Raw genomic sequence first — 12,249 nt, 5'->3', positions numbered from 1 at the left:
TGATTCTTGGCTCTGATAGCAGTGCAGCGGACTTGGTAACATTTGGTTTAACTGTTGATGCAGGAAGTGGAACAGCTACGGATGGAGAGGCTCCAGATTGATGAGCAGCTACGGCAAATCGGCATGGGTTTTCGACCACCATCCACTAGAGGTCCTGAAAAGGAGAAAGGCTACACCACTGATGAGAGCACTCCTTCTTCCGTACAAGGATCCAGGTCCTATAGTGGAAGAGGCAGAGGACGAAGAGGTCCAAATTATACCTCCGGTTATGGTGAGTGTGTGTTAAGATTGACAGCGAGAGCCAGTTTGGTGATATTCCTGTCTCCTGTCAGTCTTGGTTGCGTATCATGGACAAAAAAAATGGTAGAAGGCAAACTACAGATGGTGGGTATGCAGCGTACTTGGATATCACAGTGAATTTTTTACCAGCTGTTAAAAGATGACATGTGAGCTTAGAAATCCAAAGTTTCCAAAAGGAATTAATTGAATACGGACTTCATAATCAGTGTCCTTGTTTCTATCCATTTAATGCTTGGCAATGCTTTGCAGTCAATTAACAAAGACCCTGCTACCTCTTATCGTGAAGTTAAATAGAACCCCTGTGTACATAATCCTTTCTTGTCCACCATAGTTTCAAGGGACAATGGACTGTTTTTCAAACCTGTAATTTGTCACGTTAGCCCTAGCAGCCTAATGATCTAAGAAAGCAGTGGGTTATCTCACATGGGAAGCTTCAGCGTTGCATCATCTGCAGCAATGTGATATATTCATCCATATGCTCTTGTAAGGCAAATTCTTTACACCCCTTGTGAAAACAGCTGGGAGCATGCTAGGAATTTTCAGAAATTGTCTGCACTGTGGGAAAGGTTTACAGCAGTGAAACTCCATCTTGTCACCTTGTGAGAGTTTAGAGGCTTTAGCCTCCCCCCCCCCTCCTTGTTATGAAACTGGTAAGACTCAGACACGTAAGGGTTTTTTCTTTTGCATGATTAAACTACATACCTTTTTTGTTACGAAACAATACTGATGGATTGGTTTGATGTTGTCATCACGTGACTTAGGAAATGCCTCTTGCTTGGAGAGGCTTTGCCACTATGGTAGGATATAAGCAAAGAAGATTGTTTCAGGAGCTGATATGACAATGCATGAATGTAGCCTGTGCAGTCTCTTAATGGTAACTTACCAGTACTTGTCATAACAGACTGGGCGTGCCACTGTAAACCAAAACCAAACAGGAAGGGTTCCAAAAGACATACAACCAAAAACAACTTGTCAGAAACCCCAAACAAACATCAGTATCAGTGAATAAATCTCAAAAAGTATTTTAGTCATTCAATGTTCTAATTTGCAATATACAAAATCTCCTATAAACAGGTAAAGGACCATGTAACTCAGTTCATAATCACATGTCCCGAAGGTACTCTGAGATATCCGCATGTATGTCTCTGTGAGTAGAGCGGCCAATTCCAAAAGGTACCAGTACTCCCACAGGCGGATCTCCCAACAGATGGCAGAAACAGTGCAATGTCTCTGTGAGTGTAAATATTGAACAGCAAAGCGGCCGATTCTGAGGAGCACAACCACTCCCACAGGCGGATCTCCCGGCAGAGTTTGAATGCTGGCAGGCTCGTTGCCATCTGCCTTTTGGAATTGGCCACTCTACTCACAGAGACATACATGTGGATATCTCAGAGTAAAGAGTCCAGTAGCTCCAACCAACTTTATTGTAGCATAAGCTTTCGAGAGCCACAGCTGTCTTCAATCTCCTGCATAGAGTGATATGATGTAGGTGTAAAAAAGTCCTCCATATTTTCTGTCCCCATAAAAACATTCTCAAATAGGCAAAAAAATAAATCGTGTCATTTGAATGGTATATTCAAACAAATACAAAGCTTTATATAGAATTTATTTTCATTGGAATTGAAACATTTAAAGGTAATATAGCATGTATTTTCCTTACGTTAGGGATCAACAAATCCCAGGCGGTGAGTTGCTATGCTGCCTAGAATTTCCATATTGATGCCTAGTGTTTTCAGAAAATATTTTACTGGCAATTTTACTGGCAATATCTTGGCAATTTTCAGTGGAAGTACAAATGCTTGGATCCAACCAGATTTTCCACTGGTAAAAAGGAAGAGGGCTCCCTTTTGATCACCAAAAGGGCTGTTTTGGGATCATGGGACTTGCACGGACAAAGCTCTGTGAATGGGAACTGTAAAAAGGTGATTAATTGGCAAAGATTGAGCAAACATGCTGGCCGGATCGGATCCAAAGTTTATCGTTTAGTGGCAGAATGTTTTGTTGTATGGCATAAAAATAAATGTGCAGCTGTGATCTATAGTAAGGATGCTTCACCGCCTAGGAGTTCCGCTCACATCCTGTTCACCAGTGGGGATCAGGCAGCCAGTTAATCAAAGGGTTGCTCAATTGTTTGCAACCTGGTTGTACTAGCAAGAACAAGATGCTTCCAGCCATCATAAACAGACTTCCAGCTGATGAGGGAATTGGTTTCTGACCTCTTGCTGTGGAAATTTTGCCCTGTACCCAGCAAATTGTTTTTTTTGCGGGGAGGGGGGCGGCGTAATCAGGACCAGACACTCAGCTGACCAGCTGGAAGTTGGGTTCTTCTGATCTCCCATACTGGAAACCTTGCTGCCTCCCAGACTTGCTGAGATGCAACAGATTGGATGTGTGTGATCAGAAACCCAGCATATTTCCCTTCTCTTCTTTCCACCCCAAGCTATCTGTTAGGGCTGCAGAGAAAAATGAAACAAGCTATTTCCTTTTTGCAATGCAGGGATTAAAGTATTGCATCCATTCCCACCCATCTTGGGAATGATTGAGCTCTTACCTTCCCCTTTGCCAATGCAGCGTCGCTTCTGTCCCTGCTCAACTTGGAGGGGAGAGAAGACCTCTTTTGCAATTTCACTGAACAGCTATTTTGCTGTGTGTGCAGGGTGGATAAAAGCCCCAGCAAATCCCCCATCAGCTCTGAGCTGGCTTCTGCAGTTGCAGATTTGTTGAGCAGTTGTTGAAGTTGCTCAGTGCAATACGAATGTATCACTGATCAGCTTGCAGTCTGTGTCAAACAAGGTAAGCTCATGGATTCACTGGGAAATTCTTGACATCCTTCATCTGCAGATGGCTTTTGAACTACTCAAGCTAGTATGAAGTTGGAAGTACCTGCAGTTTCATGTATAAAAGGAAAAGTAGATCTCAATCCTGAGACTCCATGCTGTCACGTGTGTGCGAATGAAGATTTTTTTCCCAATGATACTTGGCATAACTAGGCCATATATACCGTGAATAGAATAGTTATGGTGGGATGGGTCTTGGTCCTCTTCAGATCATGTTTATTTGGCGGTTCACAACTGTGTGACAACTTTTACTTTGTCGAATAAACCTCATATCTGGATTTTGTGCCTGGGAGTACTTCACATATCTCATTCCATGGTGACTCAAGTGTTCCTGATCTTAAACTAGAACTCTAGAATGTTGTTGTTGTTGTAAACAATACTTTATCACCATAGTCTTTCTCTTTGCAATCTTTCTAAAGGAACAAACTCCGAGCTGTCCAATCCCTCCGAAACAGAGTCTGAAAGAAAGGATGAACTGAGTGATTGGTCATTAGCAGGAGATGATGACAGGGAGAGCCGACAGCAGCGTGACAGCAGAAGACGTCCACCAGGGGGAAGAGGGCGCAGTGTTTCTGGGGGTCGTGGACGTGGTGGCTCCCGTGGCGGGAAGTCGTCAATCAGCTCTGGTATGCAATTGAGAAATTCTTCAGTTGCAAGAATCAGCAGTGTGATATTATCAGGTTAACTGTCTTGATTCAGACATTGCTGTGTGAAGTATGAAGATTTGCAGTGTAGTTCAGTGAGCTTCGCTTTCCTACACTTCAATTCTAAACTTATTTTTGTCCTGCAATTCCTCTGAGGATCTCAGACTGGTGTACGTGCCTCCTCCATTTTATCCTCACAAAAGCCCTGTCAGATAGGTTAGGCAGAGGGAAGGTGATTTGCCAAAGGTGACCCAGCTAGCTTTATGGAAGTGTCAGGATGTGAACCTTGGATCTCCTCAAGTTGCTTTACATACAACAGAATACAGTTCATTGCTTCTTGTTATCTTATGGATTGACTTGGAGGGTACTGAGAAAATCACTTAAATAAATTTAAGTTTGGGTTTTAGATTTGCTAAAGGAGCTGGAGAGTTGCTAAAGCCCATCTGTCATGTATGGCATGCATCTGTAGGTATTTGAATATTCTGAACAATGGTTTGGGTGTGCCCATCCCTTTCTTCCCCTCCTGTTTCATGAACCGCAGTGACTTCTCTCCCCTTCAGAGGAATTTTCCTCCTTGATGGCTTGGCACCTTGTGCAGAGTGCTTGAGACAATGGTCTCTAATGGGAAATCCTGGTGATGAAGGAGGCCAGAAAGGAGCAGCCGATATGATGTGTGTCCTGGCTTACACTGCTTCTTCCTATTCCTTGAAGATTGCTTGCCTAACATTGAATTAAAATATTAGATCTGCTACAGCTGGTTTTGATGTGATCCGTTTTTCCTTCTGTCTTTTGCTTCAGTGCTGAAAGATCCAGACAGCAACCCTTACAGTTTACTTGATAACACAGAGTCTGACCAGACTGCGGACACAGACGCCAGTGAATCACATCACAGCACTAACCGGCGTAGGCGATCCCGCAGGCGAAGGACTGATGAAGATGCTGTTTTGATGGATGGGATGACAGAATCTGATACTGCATCAGTTAATGAGAATGGCTTAGGTATGTAAATAGCTTGTGCAGAAAATATACAGTGCTTCCTATGGCATCAATACCAAGCTGGTGTAATTATACTGGAACTACAGTGGACAATTCATTTTGACTTGCATGTCATTCTCTTTCCTTCCTTGTACTCCAAGACAATGTTGAACTCGTGTGCTGTCCTAAAAAGTTTCAGTTCTACTCATCCAAAATTGGAACCAGAATGTTATGGGCTTAATGGATTCTAGACGCATAGAAGGTACAGGATCATCTAGCACAACACAAGAAATTCACAGCTGTCACCTCCCTCAGTGACCCCTGCTGACCCCGTCACCTCCCTCAGTGACCCCTGCCCAGAGGAAGGCAAAAAAACCTCCAGGATCGCTGGCCAATCTGGCTTGGAGGAAAATTCCTTTCTGACCTCAGAGTGGCAATTGGCATTACCCTGGGTATATAAGAAAAGGCCATGAGAGCCAAGCACTAGCTCAGCCCTTCATGCACTTCCTCTTTTGAACTGTATAGATTCATATTATTAGAAGGGCTATGTAAGATTAACTTCATGGGTCTCTGTTGTCATAGAGAAGTGTTGCTACAAGGAACACTCTTCTGAATGGGAGAGACCGTATGCTCAGTGATTCTGACTACATCTTGTTTCAGCTTAGTGTGGTGGTGGGGTATTCACACAGAAGTGAATACCATGACTCAGCTTGATTTATTTCTTTAATCCATTTATGCCCTGCCTTTCTCCCCATTGGGGACCCAAGGTGGCTTACATAACTCTCCTTGTTTCCACTTTATCCCTGTGAGGTAAATTAGACTGAGTGTGTGACTGACCCATGGTTACCCAGCAGGCTTCCATGGCAGAGTGGGTTTTTGAACCTGGGTTCTCCAAGATCCTCATTTGAACCTCTAACCACTATACCATGCTGGCTCTGGGTTAGAAAGTCTCACGAACAGGTGCATAACCTCTGGGGAACTTTGGTTCCTGCTCACAGAAGTGGACAAATGTAAAATTAATGTCCCTTTTGCCTTGGTCAGGACTTGAGAGGGGATGTTTTGTGAAAATTGCTATATAAGCTTTGGAAGGAAAGAAGCTATATGAATTAAGATACCAAACACACACAAATCAGTGAGGTTTCTGCACATGTAGTTTTAAAGCGAAGATTTGTGATCACATACCGTTTTTGTAGATCATACACAGGCGAATTTAATTCCTTAAGTCCATGTTAATGTTTTGGGCACAAACCTAACATTACATCAAGTTTTAAACATCAAGTTGTGCTGTTGCTTTTTCAGTACCAAAATGTATAAAACAGGTGCTTTACTGTTCAGAAAACTTCTGTGTTGTGCGCTAAAGTGCTAGCAGAACAATTTATCACTGAGATGGTTCATGGTAAATTTTGCAATTGCAGATGATAGAGACAAAAAACCCCAGCGACGCAATCGTAGTCGCAGGCGTCGCTTCAGGGGTCAGGCAGAAGATAGACAGCCAGGTAACTTGAGTGGAGAAGTGGGCTGTCTCGGGTCACAAGCATGAAGGGAATGTCTGGCGTTTATGTGTATCTCTTTAAACACACATGAAGCTGCCTTGTGTACATAACAATTGCTTAATAACTAATCAAAATTGTAGGATAGAAAAACTCTTGATAGATAACTTAAATCTGTTCTTGCTTTAAGTTTAGCCAAGCATCCAAGGATGTTGATGTTAGAGGCTTATGCCCAGTTGAAAGAGACTTTGCTAGATGATTCTTCTGTGTAATATGGATGCTACTCAGATTCTCAGTGCTCTAACAGATTGGTATTGGGAGGGACCTGCATGATTTATGTCTGTCCCATAATTGATTTGATCTAATAAAGACCCTGAGTCCCTTTTAAGGACACAAAGAGTTGCAGTGGGTTTAGTTGCATGTTCTCATTTGGTACTGTGGTTTGATGCATTTTTAATGTGTACTAACATCTTACATCCCCTAAAGGTATAAAGTGTCTTGTGTAGCTATTCTAAACGTGTTGTGCCTGTAAATCCGTGCATTGTGCTTAAGTAACTTTGGAGTAATTTCTCTTAAAATGTTCCCGTATCTCACTGAAATAATGATCTGTGGCATTGTCACCTCCCTTTGAATAATTAAGGCGGACAAGGAGTTTCATGACACACAGAATAATTTGAGAAGATGGGTTTTCATATCAGCAGGAGATGTAATGTTGATTAGCTAAATTCTAAAGAAATCTTTCCACAGAAGGTTTTTGAGACATTGAAAGAACAAATCAGAACATGAATTTTGCTTTCTCTTATTTCTTCATTATCTCTTATAAAATTGCAGAGATTTTGTTTTGCTGTAGGACCATAAAGCGGCAAGGTACCTGAAGTCATGTAGAACTGTATCATGACAGGATTGTCTAGCAGATTAACTGTTCTGAAAACATTGGTTTAATCTTAAAGTTGGAATGAGACCGAATGCCTGTTCAGTCTCTCAGTATGTGTAGTTGTGCACGAGTTGGCAGATTTTTCTTGCTTCACAGCAGCTGTCAAGGCTAGTTTTATTACCATTCCTTGTTCTGTTCCCCGCCCTCGCTTTTGCTGGCTATTCTTGCAGGCAGCCAAAAAGAGAGAACAAATGACAGTACTCTTCTCCTATGGAGGAGTTAAGGGAGTCCAGAACTGCTTATTTCCCTGGCAGTAACAAGTACTTGAGAATATGAATTCATGAAGCCACCTTACAGTGCGGCAGAGCGTTGATTGGTCTAGCTCACTGTGGATCTCCTGGGTCACAAGCAGACAAGGATTTTTGTTAGCATCTGTCTGAGTTCCCTTTTTTATAGGAGACACCAAGCGATTAAGCCTAGGTGCTGTACAGCAGAACCATGGCACCTCTCCTCTGGAAGAATCACCAGCTAAATTTACCATTCAGAAGCTGGGCTATGGATGTAGCACCAGATCAGGTCATCTGCCCAGCACCCTCTCATGTGCCCAGCCTTGTGCAGGGCACTTTTATTATCCTTCCATCCTTTTTCCAGAATCATATAGTAGGCTGTCTTCAACCCTGAAGACTATCAATTTAAAAATTGTAAGCATTGTAATAGCCATTTACAGTCCTCCTTTTGGTAATAATGTAAGCCACAAGTTCCTAGTATAAACAATAGAGGTATCAGGAAACTTCTGGTAGACATTGTCTGTACTTGGTTGAGTTTTGAGTTTAAGGGGCTTGAAGACTGAAGCTTTCTACTTACATTGCCTCCAAATAAGAGAATGCAATGTGAATACTTGGTTCTGCTTGAGCTGTTAAAGAGTCTAGACTCAGGAAATTTCAGTAATGTATAGCAACAAATGTTGAAAGCTTCAGATTAGAAGTCGATATGCATAACTGGGTTTGAGATTCTGATGCTGGTAACCTGTGCCAGCCAGTAACTGTTCTTTTAAGTCAGGAAATTTGAGAAGCATCTTTTGAGGTAGAACCAAGATCTGTTGACTGGGCAGGATAGACGGGGAAGGAGAATGGGAAAGGTTAGTGCATGCACTTGAGCCTGCATGCCTTGCAACTTTGACTTTAACTGTGAACTAATTTTGAAAATACTGTTTATCTTCCTCTCAGTTACTGTTGCTGATTACATTTCAAGAGCAGAATCTCAGAGTAGACAAAGAAATCTTCCAAGGGATACACTGGCCAAAAACAAGAAAGAAATGGTAAGAAAAACAAAAGGCAACCTAACAGTTTACTTGTAAAAATGGTTGATTTTTACCCAGTGTCCATAGTTGCTTTAAATTATGGCACAAGGAAGCCCTACAAATGCTCTTCACTACAAACTGCCTGACCACTCGGTGTTCAGGCAACAAAGAAATGTTTGTGTGTTTGTGTCTGGCAGTACAAGCAGAGGCCCTAGTGTTCAGTTGCATAGGTTTTGCAGTTCTAGAAGCATACAGAATACGGGCTTCAGCAGGGAAGAACTGAGATGGAGAGATTTCTTAAATTTATGATGTTTCAGAATCTGAGAGAATGGCACAACCACATCCATTCTCATCTCTCTCAGTGGAGAAGTGCAATCCTAAGCAGAGTTACTCCAGTCTAAGCCCATTGACTTCAATGGAATTAGACTGGAGTAACTATGTTTAGGATTACACAATTTGAGTATCAGGCTGAAAACTGGTCATCCCATTTCTTTATACACAGTTTGCGTGCAGAATGCATTGCTACAGTGCTCTTTGAAAAACACTCTTGATTTGAAGTGAGATTTCCACTGGGGACAAATTAACCCATAGATGCAGTCCGTGAGTGGGTTTTTTTTTTTGTTTTTTTGCGACACTGGAAATGTTTGATATAAAATAGATTAGAAAGGATAATGGAAACTTCATTGGTTGTCTTTGGAACTTGGGGAAGGGGGAGGTATTGGCTTGTAATGGTTTCGAAATGGTCTTGTTGCCTACTGTGGGATTTGTGTTTTCTTTTAAAGGTAAAAGATGTGATTGAAGAAGTTGTCCCTTCAGAAAAGGCTGTAAATGGCCCTGCAGTAGTTTCTGGGACTGAATCTTCAAAGCTGCAGCAGAGTCCTGAAGAAAGGCCGAGTACTAAACCAGAAGATGGAAATAAACAGGAAGAAGCTGTGCTGAATGGTGTTTCATAAGCAGAGTTCCTAGTTTACAGTTCTTTTACATTACATTTTACAATAGTGCTTGTATAAGCTTGCCAAAGATAGAATATGGATCGCGAGTCTTGACACCGCACTTTCAGTTCCTGTTTTGGAAAACAGAAAGGGGAGGAGGGATCCTGAAGAAATCCAACGTTGAACATACTTTTGACACCTACTGTGTTATAAATATCATCAGATGTGCCTTGAGAATAGTATATGTAACATTTAAATAAAAACAAATTGCTGGCTATAGGAAATGTTATTTTGTTTTCAAAATATGGCAGAGATGTGGGGGGATCCCTAACGTAATCTTTATGAAAGCATTAGCTGCTTTTGTTACATTTTTAATAATATGCAACCACTTCTTCACCTGAGGAAAACTAGAAAAATGCAGTCTAAAATATTTTGCACTGAATTGTAATTTTCTCCATTAGTTTAGTCTGGAAACTGGTCTGTTTTAATACATGTTTTTTAAATGCTGTATGTAGTGGGAAAAACTGCAGGCCACTGGAATACATTTATTAAATTCTCAATCTGCAGGGATATTGGGTGACATTGGCAGTGACTGTTCTACATTGAGGCTTTGTTTGATTTATTTATTAAACTGTACAGTATTTAAAAATCAAACATAGCTTTAGTTAAAACACTTAAGCTGAATTAGTCATGTCCATTATGACATAACCAGAACTACTGAAAAGATCAATTTCCAGAAAGTTTATTCTGTATAAACTACATATGTTAGTCCTTAGAGTATTTTTATTTTTGTTTTGGTTGTTTGATGTGCAATATGTTTTTGTATGCTGGTAGAAAAAAAATAAATAAACTTTGATCTTCCATTGGTTGATCCTTAACTATTTTCCACTCTTGAAATATATATTATAGGAACCTGTCAAATTTGGATTAAAAATCCTAGTGTGTCCAAACAACTTGAGGAAGCTGCTAATTTCATAAAGGTCAAGCTTTTATTGTAAAGTGACAGCACATCTACTAGCCTTTCTTCCTGTGGAGCAACCCGCATCTTCAAGAGGGATTGCTCAAATTTCGGAAGAGGCATGGGAGGCTGATTTGTCGTCCTCTGACCTTCAAGACAACTGCATGTGGGGATTTTTAAATCTGCAAAAATTTCTAATTATACATCTCAAAGTTTGGCACATGTATTTGTATTTAAGTACTCGCTCCACTAGTCATCCATGGTAGCTCATTGTGCTCACAATACTTTATAATGGCTATGCCCCATATGCCTCTATGGGTTTAACCCCAAAAGCAGCATTTGGACCTGTTTTTCTCCTCTACTGTTTGTTCACACTTTGACAAACAACTATTCATTAAAAACATCTTGTTAGAACACTTGAACATAAAGACATACAGGATTTGGATTTTGATCAGTTTTATTAAGTTGTACCTGCATATTTTTCTTCAAGTAGCTTTTCTGGACACTACTCCAAAGGTGAACGCTCATTTGATGCAGGCCTACAACTCATCAGCTTTAGTTCCTTCTGGAATAACTGGGAGTGTTTGTCAGAAGTCCCCAGCTAATATAACTGACTCCTCTTGTAATTAAGCTATTTCTTGGCAAATCCTGTATTGTACAGCCTCTTTGAGATATGGTACTTTCACCCAATGTTATGTCAACACTCTTGTAAAATTATAGCTTTGGCTGTTCCTGTTTCAATATTACACATAGGCTGGTCACCAGTTGACATATTTAATGGTAATTTGCAGCTGTATGATTTAGGCACTTCTATTTTGTTTACTTTACAAACCATTCAAACAACTTGCCTTCTCTCTGTAGTTGTGGCTGAGACTTCAGCATGCACAAATACTCAGAAGTCTATAAAAACTGACACCTCAAAGTTTCATAGTTGCCAAGTCAATCATTAAGAAAACACAGTCAACAAAGAAAGGGGCATCACTGAAGGGCAGCACAGAGGAGTTAACAGTCTTGTTAAGGGAAGAGGGATAGTCTCCACCTTCCCTGTCTATGCTGCCTCCACTTTCCTGGCTTCCAATGAGTGAACTGTTGCTTCCATTGCAAATACTAATCTGGGCAAGGATACCCTGATTCCCTTAATGTTTAGCGCTGAAACTCCCATCATTCTGAAGGTGGTGGCCAGTTTTGGAACTCCTAGCTTTATTTCCTGATGAGTTATGCCTGCTACACAGATGGACTGGCAGAGACACGCATGCTTTTAATACAGATTCACTCCAGCTGTTCCAATGGCTTCCTTTGTTCACATATGTAAATTTTTGTGCTCCTAATAGACAATAGATACAATTTTAAGATTAGTTTCTCTAGCCTTAATTTCATGCAGCGTGTTTAATATATGAAAATAAGGCAGTGAATCATTCGAGTTCTCTGGGAGCCCTTTTTGATATTTATGAAGGAATGCAACTTATTCTAGAATTGCTAGACAAACAGGACCTGCTAAACTGCAGAGTTGGTATTCTGAATTTGAAAGGGAGCGCTTATAGCTCTTCAAGCTGTGAGGGTAAGTTACAGTGCTTAAGGGGCAAGACTTAATGTCTTTGTCCATGCCCTCTTGTTCCAGAGTAGACCTGTGTAGCTTATTTTGGTTCCTTTCACTCACCAACGTTTTGATGAAAAATTGTCCAACGTTTCCCTCCCAAACATGACAGCAAAAGTATACAGCTTGTACAATGTGGCTTTTCATAGTGCAAGAGAATGGAAGATACGTCATTCCAGGTGGGCAAACTTTGTCTACATGCAACTGTTAAATTGGTCTGTTAGTAAATGGGAGGTAGGGGACAGAAGAGGGAAAACAGACAGAATGACCCCCCCCCACACACACACACCATTTGATTTAGATGTTCTCTATCCAAACCACAATGCATACAAGCAAGACTCCGCG

At 41.1% G+C, this 12,249-nt stretch overlaps 1 protein-coding gene across 2 annotated transcripts in view; it reads left to right on the top strand.

Moving 5' to 3' along the window:
• FXR1 (FMR1 autosomal homolog 1) overlaps positions 1-10,213 on the top strand; it is a 48,435-nt gene extending 38,222 nt beyond the window's left edge. The window contains exons 12-17 of one of the 2 annotated variants that reach the window (XM_054982941.1): positions 64-271; positions 3,557-3,763; positions 4,580-4,780; positions 6,172-6,252; positions 8,347-8,438; positions 9,203-10,213. In XM_054982941.1, coding sequence (XP_054838916.1) covers positions 64-271; positions 3,557-3,763; positions 4,580-4,780; positions 6,172-6,252; positions 8,347-8,438; positions 9,203-9,373 — 960 coding nt within the window. In that variant the 3' untranslated portion in view covers positions 9,374-10,213. The remainder of the gene's footprint in view (positions 1-63; positions 272-3,556; positions 3,764-4,579; positions 4,781-6,171; positions 6,253-8,346; positions 8,439-9,202) is intronic. The other variant, XM_054982942.1, reaches the window with a different exon arrangement.
• The last annotated feature ends 2,036 nt before the right edge of the window (positions 10,214-12,249 follow it).

This window comes from Eublepharis macularius, chromosome 6 (genome assembly GCF_028583425.1).
Source record: "Eublepharis macularius isolate TG4126 chromosome 6, MPM_Emac_v1.0, whole genome shotgun sequence".
In the NCBI taxonomy this organism is placed as follows: Eukaryota; Metazoa; Chordata; class Lepidosauria; order Squamata; family Eublepharidae; genus Eublepharis; species Eublepharis macularius.
The sequence above is the reverse complement of the archived record's forward strand: the minus strand, read 5'-3'. Positions and strand labels throughout refer to the sequence as shown.